Genomic DNA, 14,848 nt, shown 5'->3' with positions numbered 1-14,848 from the left:
AGTCGGGGGGTCCAGGGGACAGTGCACTAGCGAGATTATTCATGGATATTTTATAGAAAAAAAAAATGGGGAAAACATACACACGCACACACACACAACTACTGCTTGGGAAGACTAACAAGGTATCACGAACCAGACAAGATTCCATATTCTCCACCAACAGCACACATACAAGTTGCTTCCCCATGGTCTGCCCCATACCCTACCCTTTCGGGATAGCACCAATATACTTGCAGTGGCCCAGGTATAGGCCAATCTGCCTGCTGGGAGTTCTGTCCCCATTAATGGGGACCGACTCCCCTCTGCAAACATATTGGGGAGCTTCCAGACAAAAGCCAGGAGTCACATCCCAAAAACCAGCCACCCTTGGATTCCAATGGGCTGATCCCTGGAGATGGTTCCGCCCTCAAGATAGAAATGGGAAAATCCCTTCACCACCTCTTGGGTCCAAACCATATTGGGTGGTGAATCGCCACCACAACTCCCACAATTAGCTTCGAATCCGAACCCCCTCCAAACCACGAACCCCTCCCAGACTCACCCAAGCAGTAAAATTTTTTCGATTGTGGAAATGTCCATGCCAGTTAATGCCAAAAGTTTTGTAGGTGTTCTGTCAGGATCCGGCTTTCGCAAATTTGAAGGCAGAATCCCTTACCCCCTCACCATGTGAAGGAACCTACTCGAGGGGGGTGAGGGCTATTGCTTGCCTTTAGACATAATGTCCCACTCAAGTACTTCACAATCAACCTTCTGGAAGCACAAGTCTGTCTTCACTTCACACTGTCTTAAGGAAATGGAGATTGCTTTTGAAAACTGCAGCACGTTAAACCTTTATCCATGGCTGGCATGATGTTGGGAGAGAAAGCATATGGGATCTTCTACCCCTCACTTTCTTTCACTTGAACTAAGGTGTTTTTGGGAAGCCTAGGGGCACGTGTCTCGAGTGCCGACAGTTTTTAGTGATTTTGGTGGTGGCTTATTTTACAGCATAGGTAAAAGCATTGTAGTCCCATTCTCATCTGCACACAGGGCAAGGATATCTCTGTAACTTTGTAAGCCATGGGTGTACTTCCATAGCTCCGAAGTTTCCCACATATGTAAGGGTAACTCTGGGCTATATAGCCACGCTCTCAACAGGTCAAGTGGAGCACCAACCAGAGGCAGTACCTATCTGCAGTGCTCCCTTGCCAAGTAAGGAAACAACAAGCTTTGTCTCAATGCTGGCAACCAATCTATGTCAGAATCATTATCTAATTTAAAGTGTTGTAACAGAGTATGTCCATGGGTCCCATCTCTTTCAATGTGGAATCAGCAACGTAATTATTTTGTAAATTACTTATATAAAAATGGCATTTTTATGAAAAAAAAAGTTTTATATGTATGCACCAAGTAATTAAATAAACAAAGCCTTCCCTCTTCCACTCATATGGCCATAAGGGTTCAAACGAATTTAAGATTTCTGCCTTGTTGATTTTCAAAGCCCCTGAGAGTGGGTGGGGCATGTTACCTACACCTAAACAAATGCTAGTGATGCAACGAATTTTGAGATTTTTGGCTGCTGTAGATAGGAAGCTCTTAGCTATGTAATTACTTGGCAAGTATAAATAAAACTTTTTCATAAAAGTGTCATATTTTTCACAATTTCTATGAAATCAATGAATCCTAGGTTGATTTTCATAATTCCTCCTATACAAAACTAAACTATCATTGCAATACACTGCAACATATAAGGTTACGTCACTTACACATGCTCTTTGAGGCATTTCCTTACATGAATAAAAACTGCACAATTATTCTGTGCATATGGCTACAGCTCATACATGGGTTAGATCACTTCTCCCATTACTTTTCAATATTTGACATTTTCATAATATTACTACCCTTGAATGTAACATTCTGCATGTGTTGGATTATACAATATTATGATATTGTTATTACCTGCTCATTCCCTCCTTGAAAATGTAGTCTAACACTCTTTAAAATGGCCTTGACTGGAGGAACGAGAGTTGTCACAAACAAAAAACCTACGGCAGAAGGCCGATATTACTGAAAAAGGAGGAATTTACATAAACCATGGATGGTGGGTCCAGGAACTAATGTGGTGGTTGATTGCTGATCCACCAAAAACACATGGCTGGGAAATGAACCAGACGCGGAGGTCAGAATTTGTGCAAAACGGGTTGATTCAATGCAAGCCTTATTCTAAAGGGTTCCCAATTTCTCCCACAATCAGGCACGGTGTTTGTCTACAAAGAGATTGCATTCTAGCATCAGTACAAAGGCGAGGAACATGTGGGGAACGTTACACTCTACTTGCTCTTAGCTAAAAATATTACAACCCACTCAAGGAGCATGAAATGACTGGGAGTTTACATAGAAAGAACTAGTACATTGCTTGAATTAACAAGGGGATGTTTACTAGCATCCCAAGGGAATTAATCACAGCATTGAACCAAAATTGGGGAAGTGAGAAGCTGAACAAAGAAGGGGGGAAAATCGCCTTGGAAGAATGGAAATAAAATACAGACAAGAGACAAAATGATTCCCTGGCTGCATTAGAAATTACACCTCACAGTACCTGGAAATCCTGGGTTTGGTAGTCTTCTTATCTGCTGATATTTCTGTGCACTATGGAGGTATAAGAACACTTGTGGGATCCCCCAGGGGGGCAGGGGAGCAGAAGGGGTGAAGTGGAGTCTGCAAGGCTTGAGAAAGTCTGTGGAAGATCTGAGAGGTTCTGAGGGAGAGCTGCTGCGGCCCTGCTCTTTTAAAATCTCGCCTGGGTGTGCCTCGCCCTCATCCAAGGCCCCCTGTTTAGAGTAAATCCAGAGCAGCCAATGGGAGGACAGAGGGTTTTAGAGAGAATGGAAGCTTCCAGTTCACAGGGGCAACTTGCCTATAGGCAAAGATGAATGAGTCTGTTTATAAAGAGGTCTTACCTTTCCTTGGTTCTGGCTTAAAATCCTGAACACCTCGCCATTCTAGAGGATATTTCAACCCTAGACAGGTTGGAATGGACAACACAAGCCAGAAACAAGGACAAATGACAAATGTAAATTACTGAGCCTTTCATACTCCCTTGAGTGGACTTATAAACAAGATTAAAGCTCTCCACATGATAATATTCATGAAGGTTTACTCGACTGTAAGAGAGTTTAACATAATTCAACTCTTGCAAATTACTGATCAAGAATATTAGAGAATATAGTGTGACGTGACTAAAAGACTAACAACTTGCTATATTCCAATAGAGAATACTCTTAAAATATAACTTCACACTAAGAATGACTGTTAAAATGAACAGCAAATAATGATTAGATAAAACTCGACCTTCATGGTTAATAGTATACTTAATAACATCATGTATAATACTACCAGCTTAATTGTTTAAGGCAACACATACTATTAGTTTGCCCTGATGGGGTGATATGATGTGTTTGGAAGTGTGTTAATAGCCTACAATTTCATTAAGTGACATTGTCTCATAAAATGAAGATGCCTAACAGTATTAATTTCATCATAGGGAACATTAGTGCAAACTAACATTGAAAGAATTAACCAAGTAATTCTCCCTAGAGAGGAAATAAGATTACACAAAATGTTAGTCTCACCAGAGACAATGGCAATTTCACAAAATATAGAGACTAGGAAGTAACACTAAATCAGCAATTAAATCAAAATGTATAAACGAACCAGTCTTTGAATATATCTTTAAAGCTATGGCAATTTTGCCATAGCTTTAGAGTACTAATTTGTAAGGCCAGAATAGCTGGCGGGTGTGGCTCTGCCTAAGCAGAGCATACAGTGAGAATAAATGCCTAAGGGTGGTGAAGAAGAGGAAAGGAAACTATGGAAAAGAAGATATAGACAGTACAAAAAATAGAAAGTTACAAAACGATAAGAAGGAAGTAAAAGTAGCAGAATCTGGCACTCTCCTGTGGATGGAGAGGATCAGAATTCTCTATAAGAGGGTAGCACTGTGCCAGGCACCAGTGCGGAGAGACTACTGACTCTCGTAAGGTTTGTGAAAACCTCATGAGGATCAGAATTCTCTATAAGAGGGTAGCACTGTGCCAGGCACTAGTGCGGAGAGACTACTGACTCTCGTAAGGTTTATGAAAACCTTGACGCCCTTTTCCCTTCTTCCTTCGGAGAGGTCGGTTTGACGATGCCGTGGTGGACCTTGAAAGACTCAAGCCCTCTGAAGATGCCGGAGGGGCATCGGCTCTGGCTGCTGAAACAACCGGGGCCTGGGCACTCATCCCGGGCCTAATGCTGCATGGCTCAGTTCTCTGAGTTCTTCAGCCAAATAGGATTTGGCAGAGTCATTACTACAGAACCAATTAGCTGCTGAGAGAGGGGGAGTGACCTTTACCTTACCATACATCTTGTTCGGATTGCCCCAGGTCCCTCATTGTGAGGCACCTCTAATGTCTGCCAGAGAGTTGCTAGTGCATCTTCCGGTATATTTTGCATCTTCCAATCTAGGATGGTCTGGGATGCAGCTTAGATATTTGTCGAGCTTATTCTCCTGATACATTCCTCAGATGAGCTGGCAATGCATTAAATAGACGCTGCATTGTCGATGCTGGTGCGTAGTGGATTAATGTCCTGTGTGCTTTCCTTATTTTTCCTGGTATAGTTTTGGGCACTATTAATCTTCCTCAGCTTGCTCTCTCTAATATTTTTAGCTCCATGATGTTTTCGGCAATTCCTTCTATGTTTCCATGCCTGAATTATCATGTAGCGTTCTCTTCTCCTTTCTAGACTATATAATTCTAAGGATTGTAGTCTTTCCTAGTAGTCGAGATCCTTAACTTCTTCTATTCTAGCTGTAAAGGACCTTTGTACACTCTCTATTTGTGCAATATCCTTTTGATAGTGTGGGTACCATATCATATTGCAATATTCAAGTGGACTACGAACATACGTTTTATAAAGCATAATCATGTGTTCAGCTTTTCTTGTTTTGAAGTGCAGTAACAACATTCCCATTTTTTATTTACATTTTGCCAATAGAATTGCTATTTGATCATTGCATAACATGTTCCTATTCAACATCACACCAAGGTCTTTAACTGCTTCCTCGTTTGTGATTGTCTCATTGTTAGGTCCCCTATATGCATATAGCTTTCCTTCTCTGTCTCCATAATTTATTGATTCAAATTTATCAGAGTCAAATACCATCCTATTTACCTCTGCCCAATCATATACTTTGTTAAGGTCTCTTTGTAGTGCATTCATATCTTCATCACAAGTAACTTCTCTACTTATTCTTGTGTCATCTGCGAAACTACTCACTACCGATTCCTTAACATTACTGTCTATGTCTGCAATCATAATAACAAACAGTAATGCAGCTAACACCGTACCTTGTGGCACACCGGATATTACCTTAGCTTCATCCGATTTCTCATCGTTTGCAATAACTATCTGTTTTCTGTTGTGTAAAAATTCCTTTAACCATCTTCCTACTTTGTCCACAATATTATGTTTTCTAATTTTCTTCGCTAATATATTATGATCTACCTTGTCAAAAGCTTTTGCAAAGTCTAGATAAACCACATCTGTTTCATTTCCGTTTTTCATATTTTTGTATATGTTCTCATGGTGGACTAACAGTTGGGTTTGTGTACTTTTTCCGAGTACAAAACCATGTTGTTCTATATTAAACAAATTATTTTCTATTAAATGTTTCATAATATTTTTCTTTATTACCCTTTCATACACTTTCATAATATGTGATGTTATACTCACAGGCCTATAATTACTTGCCTCTAGTCTTGATCCACTTTTGAAAATAGGGGTAATATATGCTAATTTGTGCTCATCATAAATCTTGTCTGTACCTACGCTTTGTCTTAATAATATTGCAAGTGGCTTTGCGATAGAATGAACTACTTTCTTTAACAAAATAGTAGGGACACCATCAGGCCCAGTTGCAGGTCCATTTTTAATTTCATTAATAGCCTGCACAATATCAGCTTCATTAATATCTATGCCTGATAAATATTCACTATTTTCATTCCTTATTTCTGTATCATTATCTTCATTATCAATTCTAGGGGTGAATTCTCTCTTATATCTTTCTGCCAATATGTTACATATTTCCTTTTTTTCATTCGTTAATCTCCCTTCAATTCTTAGAGGGCCTATTTCTATTCTTCTTTTATTCATCTTTTTCAAATACAAGTACAATAGTTTGGGGTTTTGCTTGATATTTACTAGGGTTTTTTCTTCCAAGTCCCGTTTTTCATTTTCTTTTGATCGTATAATAATCTTTTATTCTGCATTTTCTATCTTACTTTTTGTTCCATCACTTTCCATGCATTTTTATCTTTTGCAAGACCTTTTTTCCACTTCCTGATTTTCTGGGACAAGATCCTTCTGTCTCTTGGTATGCTTGACTGATGTTTACTTTTCTTCTTCGGTATATATTTATCCCCTATTTTCTCTACTTTATATAATATCTCCGTATTTACCTTTATATCATCACTTACGAAAATGTTATCCTAATCTTTGTTTAATTCTTCATTTATTTCTGACCATTTTATATTTTTACTGGAGAAATTGTATTTTCCATATCCTTCCTACTTTTTCATTTCTTGCTTATCTCTGTTTTCACTTGCTTTGGAATGGACTGTTAATTCTATGACATTATGGTCTGAAATACTCGCATTGTAAACTATTATTTCTTTAACATAATTCACCTTGTTCACAAATACTAGGTCTAAAGTATTTTCCTTTCTTGTTGGCAGGTGATTTATTTGTTGAATGTTGTATTTTAGTAGCATATCTAATAGCTTTTCGAATTGCCTCTTATGTTCTGCACTACTATTACTCTCTTTTTTATATGTATAAATACAACCACAATCTTCTATTCGTTCTTTCCAGTCTACGAAAGGTAAGTTAGTCTTCGGATAGGAGAATAGTCCAGTCCTTGTCATTTCTACCTATATCATCCACTTTTTATATTATTGTGTCAAACTCTTTAGTATTAGGGGGTCTATATATTACTATGTTCATTAATTTTTCAGATTAAAATTCTACGCTATTAGTTCACATTCTGAGTTACTATATTTCTATATTTTTCCTTGTTTTTTGTCTTTCCCATATATCGTAGATGAGATAACGGTATTTGGGATGGGCTTACCCGTTGGGATGACCGACTCCTGGGCAGTTTTCGAGGGCTGCACTGTTGTTGGAGTGTCCGCTGTGGTCATGGGTGTCCTGAAGGCTTCCTATTGGAATTGGCTCTCCCTCGACTGCTAGCATGGGTAGGAGGGCCAAACCAGCGGGGGGAAAGTGACCGGAACTTAGAGCTCCAGGAGGAAGACTAGAGTCTTGCCTTGGCATTGGCACTGAGGCCGTTCCTGGTTAAGTGGGATGACTTGAACGTGGCTCAACGTCAACCTGGCACTGGCCGTGCAGAAGGTAGTTCTTGGAGGCCCGTGGAACGGGTCTGGAACTATGTCAGAGTGGGGGCCCTGATATGGTACAAAGGTAGGAGGAGACTTAAAATCTTGTCCTTGCAGGATATCATAACCTCCTGGAATATAGGTTGCTACTGTCATGGTACATATCTTAAAACGGCGAGGTCGTGTGACTCTCAGCTGGACAGTAGGCAAGAACATATTGAACATGGTTGAGGCTCTCCATCGTGATGAATTGGTGCCTATCAACCTAAGCTCCATAAGGAATTTTATCCTCTCGAATGATGGATACTTGTGCACCAGTGTTCTCGAAAGTTCGGACCTGTTGGGCAGGATAGCGACTCTGGGAGGTGCGACAAATTTGGGGCCCTGAGCAGGAGGGCTTAGAGCTGAAGGATTCGTCACTGCCATAGCAATAGCAAAAACAGAAGCTTTCTTGGAAAATCCAGCCCAGGCAGCAGTGTGCCCATGCACTTTGCATGAGTCACAGAAACTCTTGCTAAAATCAGGCCTGGGCCTGTTGTTTCTGTTCCAATGGCTGTTATTCTTGTTATTAGGATGATGGGGTAGTCCATTATGAGGAGTAGCGGCAGCTTGCTGAGGAGGATCCGCCTTTGAGAGGCACTGCTCTGTGGTATGACCTGGTTTATTGCAATGCCCACACACAGGTTACCTTGGAGGAGTATTGGGGCACTGGGTAGGCTGAGAGGTGGCAGCAGGAGTGAGAGGGAGAGCAGGGCAAATTTTCTTCTTCAACGAACTAGGTGTTGGGTTCGTTATCGTTCCAAATCCTAATGGGGATGCCCATGCTGTGGAGGTGAGAGTGTTAAGGAGGGGGTGCAGGGGGCGTGGCACTCGGGGGTGCCAGAGTGGCACTCAGGAATGCCAGAGCCAGTTGATGTGCTCTTTCTTTCTCCTTTTTGGCTGTTGGGAATGGTCTTTCAGCTGCTTCTCTTCTCTCTTGTGCTTCCCTCTCAGCTGCTTCTCTTTCCTCTTGTGCTTCCCTCTCAGCTGCTTCTCTTTTCTCTTGTGCTTCCCTCTCAGCTGCTTGAAATGCTCTTTCAGCTGCTTCTCTTCTCTCTTGTGCTTCCCTCTCAGCTGCTTCTCTTTTCTCTTGTGCTTCTCTCTCCTTCTCCCTTTTGGCTGCATTGTAGGCTCTCTCTGCAGCTTCTTTCATTTTATTGTTTACCCAATTGATCAGTTATGTGCCCTCCAGCCCCAAGACTCTTTCTGCTTCGGTGAAGGCCCTGACCTCCTCCAGTGCTGCATTACCGGCCATCCTCTCAGTGGTACAACACTAGTAGTCTAGCCTGCGAATAATAGAATGGAAGGCAGTGGCAAAATTGCAAATGATGCCAGGGGTATGCGGAATACTCAACGCCAATACTTAGCAAGTTAAACTTAAAATCTCTGTAAATACAGTTCCAACTGGCGTGTAGCATGGCGGACAACTCACGCCGTAAAATCTCTGTACTTTACAGTTTGGCGGAAGACTCAACACCGATAATGGATTTAGCAATAAATTTCGCAAATGCGGAAACCTCAAAGCTTTTAAATAAAAAAAAAAGGAATCTTGCTACAAATCCACAGAAAACTCAATGTGAAAAGTCGTGGTGTAGCAAATGAATTTTGTAAACGCGGAAACCTCAACGCGAGTACTGATTTGTAAATAAAAAAAGGAATCTTGTCACGAATTCATGGAAAACTCAAAGTGAAAAGTTGTGGTTTAGTAAATAAATTTTTGAAACGCAGAAACCTCAACTCGAATATGGCTCTGTATTGGGATCTGTAAATGCCAGTTCAACTTGGTTGTAAATAGAAAAAAATAAAGGATTTGGTACCACGTGTTCAAAGAAAACTCAATGTGAAAAACGTGGTCCATGCAGTTGATAAAATAAAAATGTATAAAGGGTCTTTTTTTATTGTCTTGAGGACGAAGACAAAAAGGGGATAAATTTTTTTTTTCTTTTTTACCAATGCAAATCCTTGGTCTATCTTATCCTTTCAACCTAGCTATGCTCAGAATTCGTATTTTTACACTAGCGTCATAAACGCTAAAGGGTGGAGGAAGAACCAGAATAAAAACTCTCTCACTGCGTAATTACCAACTCCACACAAGTCCCTAATATACCCTTGTCACCCTAGCTATCTCTTGTGAACGTAAGACCTTCCAATTCTGCCAGCTAGGCAGAAGGGGGGAAATCACACCTGGGTTTTCAAGGCCACATTAGTGGAATTTAGGGAAAGGGAAAACCACGTGCCCTTTGTAGAAAGCAATAAGCATATGCCGTTATTATTTCTCTCTGCACAGAAAAAAAATGTTTACCATTGATTTCTTATTCTATTCTGTTCTTTTGTTCATAAACGAGGCAATGGATAGGGCTCGATTAGACACATGGCCAGGGATTTAAATTCTATCCTGTTTAGACCTGTGAGCGACAAGAGAGAGAGAGAAGAGAGAAGAGGAGAGGGGGGGAGAGCAGAGAGAGAGACGCGAGGAGAGAGACGAGAGAGAGAGAGAGAGAGAGAGAGAGAGAGAGAGGGGGGGGGGATAATGTGCTTCAGGCACAATGAGCAGCCCGCTGATTCATGTTAAAAATCCTAACAACACAGTCTCTTTACAACACGTGATTCGACGATTTACACTTGGAATTCACAAAATATGGCACTTATTTTTGTTTTGAATTTACTCCTTAAATACCTATATGTTTTATGCAAAAGCATATAAAAAAGAAGTTAAGGTTATATCTCTCTCTCTCTAGTCTATCGGCATGCACGTGGTTCTAATATCCTCCTCCTATTGCTATAATGGCAGTCAGATTTTATACACCCCTAACTAGTATCTAGTTCTACACAAATAACCGGAAAATAAAATTTACCTTTTTACCTGTGGTGGGGAATTGGGAAAACTTGTTTTTCCCTTGCTCAAAAAATATTAAAAGGAATTCAGATTCGTTTCCTTTGTGATACCAGTTTAACGATTGCTACAGAGCGTTCCCTCCTTGAAACGCTCTTAAAAATGGCCTTGACTGGAGGGACAAGAGTTGTCACAAACCAAAAATCTACGGCGGAAGGCCGATATTACTGAAAAAGGAGGAATTTACATAAACTCTGGACTTTAGTTTTAAATGAACTATATTTACATTAAGTTACGGTAGGTCCAGGAACTAATGTGGTGGTTGATTGTCAATCCACCGGGAACACGTGGCTGGGAAATGAACCAGACGCGGAGGTCAGAATTTGTGGAGGTATAAGAACACTTGTGGGATCCCCCAGGGGGGAAGAGGAGCAGAAGGGGTGAAGTGGAGTCTGCAGGGCTTGAGAAAGTCTGTGGAAGATCTGAGAGATTCTGAGGGAGGGCTGCTGCGGCCCCACTCTTTTCAAATCTCACTTGGGTAGGCTCCGCCCCCATCCAAAGCCCCTTGCTTAGAGTAAATCCAGTGCAGCCAATGGGAGGAAGGAGGGTTTTAGAGAGAATGGAGGCTTTCAGTTCACAGGGACAACTTGCATATAGGCAAGGATGAATGAGTGGTTATGAAGAGGTCTTACCTTTCCTTGGTTCTGGCTTAAAATCCTGAACAATATGATACTATAACTTCGTACACTTAGTGCTCTTGAAAACACTGAAGTTAACTCAATTATTTTTTTCTGCAGTCAGAGTAAAAATGCATATATGAAGAAATATTTCAAAGTTTTTCCAAGATTTTTTCCTGTATGGTGATTTTAACCCATTATTACCTCTATGCGTACGGCAATAAAAAAAAAATATCGACAGCACCCTTTCATTCAATCTACCAAAATGTGTTTACATATAAAGTTGCTCAACCAAATATATGTACAGTTATTATATCTAAAATATGTTGCATTTTGTGGGATATGATTTCCTGAACAGTTTGCTGTCGAAATATTCTGTGTATGAGGTGCTCTATGAACCTACCCTTATTTTAACTGTTCTTAGGCTTAACAACACAGCATATGTTCACGGTTTTCATCAGCGAGAAACAAACCTGCTCCTCCTCTGCTAAATATCGCCTTCCTCTCCAACTACATCAATTCCAACTCCTCCTCCTCCAATTCTTACACACACTTTCTCTCGAAAACACCAATTCTCCTCCTGTATTCCTTACAGACCTCTGTTTATTTTCCTCCTCCTCGAATTCTATAGTTTCTCCTCCTCCTCCTCCTCCTCATTTTCCTATGGTCCTCCTCTCCTCCTCCTCATTTTGATATAGTCCTCCTTTTCCTCCTCATTTTGATATAGTCCTCCTTTTCCTCCTCATTTCCTATTGTCCACCTCCCCCTACTCCTCATTTTCCTATAGTCGTCCTCCTCCTCCTCCTCCTCATTTTCCTATAGTCCTCCTTCTCCCCTTCATTTTCCTATATTTCTCCTCCTCTTTTTCCTATAGTCCTCCTCCTCCTCATTTTCCTATATTCCTCCTCCTATTCCTCATTTTCCTATAGTCCTCCTCCTCCTCCTCCTCATTTTCCTATAGTCCTCCTCCTCCTCCTCATTTTCCTATAGTCCTCCTCCTCCTCATTTTCCTATAGTCCTTGTCCTCGTCCTCCTCCTCCTCCTCTTCCTATACCCTTCATCCTCTTCATCATCATATTCCTCACACGCTAACTGCAGCCATTACCCTCTCTTTCTTTGCATCAGAGTAACGGATGGCCATAACATACATCTGCCTCTCTCCTCTACTCGTACTGCTACGCGCTCTCCCATTCCACTCGTAACGGAGCTTCCTCCTCTTCCGAAACCTATTTTCATCTTCCTTGCTCTTGTTCGTTGTCATGTCTCAGCGTCTCCCATTCTCATACGCCTCCTCTTCATATACCTTAATATTTTCGACTGCAAATAATAGGTCGTCTTCTCCTGCTTCTTCTAATTTCGACTGTGCCCATTTCATCATGACAGCGATGAAATAGCTTTATTAATATTGAGATACATTAAATATGAAAAAAATATCCTTGGCGACGCATGGAACACAAAACCACTAGTGTATATTAGGGTTACTGGGCTTTTAATGATAGCCCAGAATAATTATGTAACTGAAGGTTTTTTTTTATCCATTTTCTTAGTCGAAATCAATGATGTTGCGAAACTAGTGAAATTAATGGGAGACCAATAACGGATCCGCTGTTCTGTGCAGGTTGTGTTCATCAAAATATAAATAGTCAAACTAAACTGTAAAGAGCCATTCAAATCGAGAGATAATATATACTTTATGTTGACCAAAATAACACAAAAAGCCCAGAATCAAATACACAAAACGCTTTATGGTGTCTGAAAAAACGAGCAAGTATCTATTTAACCCATCAATAAATTAGTGTAAGCTTTATTCAATATCCCGGATGTCGAGCATGAATAAATGAATGGTGCATCATGCATGTACTTCCCAACACCTACCAATGTCGGCATTTTCTGAAACTTATTTTTTTTTTTAATATTATGTTCTTGTTATCTCTGCGGGCATTAACGAAGTTACACCATGCAAACGTACATAGTCTCCCTGACGCACATCAAGCTTGAAATCGCCTCCATGCGGCCAGCGAAGGGATCGCTTTGAGACGGTGCGAGACTCGGAGCAGGAGGGAGAGCGCAACGGCGCAACATTCCAGTAACCCAGTTGCCCCCAGACATCCACCAGAGAAGGAACGACGACGCTCATACTAGTGACACTCGCTGAACCCGGACATTGCTAAGCGATCACGATAAGAAAGTTTCAGTGGAATCATTTCTTTACTGACATATTATTTTGTATTTCATGCGAAAAATCTTTAATTAAAAAGCCGTTTTCGCCACGGTTACGTACAATGTTGAAGGAAAGGATGAAAACAGATACGAGTTACGGTCATAAAGTTTTCAACTCGACCGAGTTCTGAATCAGTTGGCGCTGATGTTAATTAAGTAATTAACTTTCTTAATGGCACATTCACTCCCTTGTGTGATACACCTGTTGAATATTTTGACCTAAATCATGCTCGAATCTGACGCTAGCGCATATAGCCCGTGGATGGAGTCTTTGGGTGACTTACAAACTCGCCCGAATGACACTGGATGGTGGTTATATGACCATAACTTCACGAAATTACAGAATGACTCTCTCCCTAGCAACCTCACCCTTGAGGCAACAAACAACTCGTCTTTACTGGACAGTAACATTTTGTCTTATTCAGTGACTCAAGCCATCTTCTATATTGAGTATTTCACGATATTTTTACTCGGGATTTTTGGGAACTGTTTAGTTTGCTATGTAGTGTTCCGTAACAAAAACATGCACACGGTGACGAACTATTTTATAACGAATCTTGCCCTCGCTGACATCTTGCTGTGCGTCCTCGCCGTTCCCTTCACGCCACTGTACACGTTCATGGGCGAATGGCTGTTTGGCAGTGTCCTGTGCCATATCGTCACCATGGCTCAAGGGACGAGCGTCTACGTCTCGTCTCTGACTCTAATGTCGATCGCCATCGACAGGTTCTTCGTCATTCTCTATCCCTTCCGACCTCGACTGAAGGTGACAACCTGTTACTTCATCATTATATCCATATGGCTGTTCTCCCTGTCGTCTACCTTCCCCTACGCCCTCTACATGGGCCAGGTGGAATTTCAGCAGAAATTCTACTGTGAGGAGCTTTGGCCCTCGGAGTTGTTCCGTCAAGTCTTCAGTGGCTTCACAGCCATTATGCAGTTCGTGGTGCCCTTCATCATCATTCTCTACTGCTACGTCAAGATCTCCATCAGGATGAGCCAGAGAGTCAAGGCGAAGCCCGGCAGCAAAAATTCCCGGAAGGAAGAGGCTGATCGTGAGAGGAAACGCCGCACGAACCGTATGTTGATCGCCATGGTGACCATTTTCGGCATATCCTGGCTACCGGTCAACGTGGTCCACCTGGTTGGGGATTACTATGCCCAGGCTAGCTCCTGGGATTACTATAACCTGTGCTTCTTTATAACGCATGTGATAGCCATGTCGTCCACGTGCTACAACCCTTTCCTGTACGCTTGGCTGAACGATAATTTCCGCAAGGAATTCCAGCTGGTGCTGCCCTGCTTCAAAAAGAAGACCTCGGCCCACCGCGTGGGTCATGGCTCCCGTTCTGAAAGAACTTGTTGCAATGGCAACGCGGCCAAAGACGAAGCCTTCAGAAAGCTGAGTGACAAAAACAGAGACAAAAATGAGGATAAGAAGGAATCCGTCTACAGATTAGGGAGTGGGGGCTCGCAACACTTAGGGGACGATGCCTGTGGTGTGGAGGAGGAGGCCGTGAATGAGGTTGCCCTGCAAGGACGCCCTCAGAGTGGAGGGGAAGGCAGAGTCTCTGGTCAAGAATCTCATCAGATGAAGACCTTTGTCATTGAAATGCCACCTCAGGAGAACGGGTCAACCACTGACCAGGCTTCTCATCCGC

The 14,848-nt window shown here is 41.7% G+C and overlaps 1 protein-coding gene across 1 annotated transcript in view; it reads left to right on the top strand.

Annotated features, from left to right (window-relative positions):
* The first annotated feature begins 13,073 nt into the window (after positions 1–13,073).
* The window catches only part of LOC135220261 (prolactin-releasing peptide receptor-like), a 120,410-nt gene continuing 118,635 nt past the window's right edge, over positions 13,074–14,848 (top strand). Inside the window, exon 1 of the mRNA XM_064257526.1 lies at positions 13,074–14,848. This exon is cut by the window's right edge and continues 42 nt beyond it. Within this exon, the coding sequence (XP_064113596.1) occupies positions 13,414–14,848 (1,435 nt within the window). The 5' untranslated portion in view covers positions 13,074–13,413.

Source organism: Macrobrachium nipponense, chromosome 1, assembly GCF_015104395.2.
Source record: "Macrobrachium nipponense isolate FS-2020 chromosome 1, ASM1510439v2, whole genome shotgun sequence".
Lineage (NCBI taxonomy): Eukaryota > Metazoa > Arthropoda > Malacostraca > Decapoda > Palaemonidae > Macrobrachium > Macrobrachium nipponense.
This window is presented reverse-complemented; position numbering and strand designations above follow the sequence as displayed.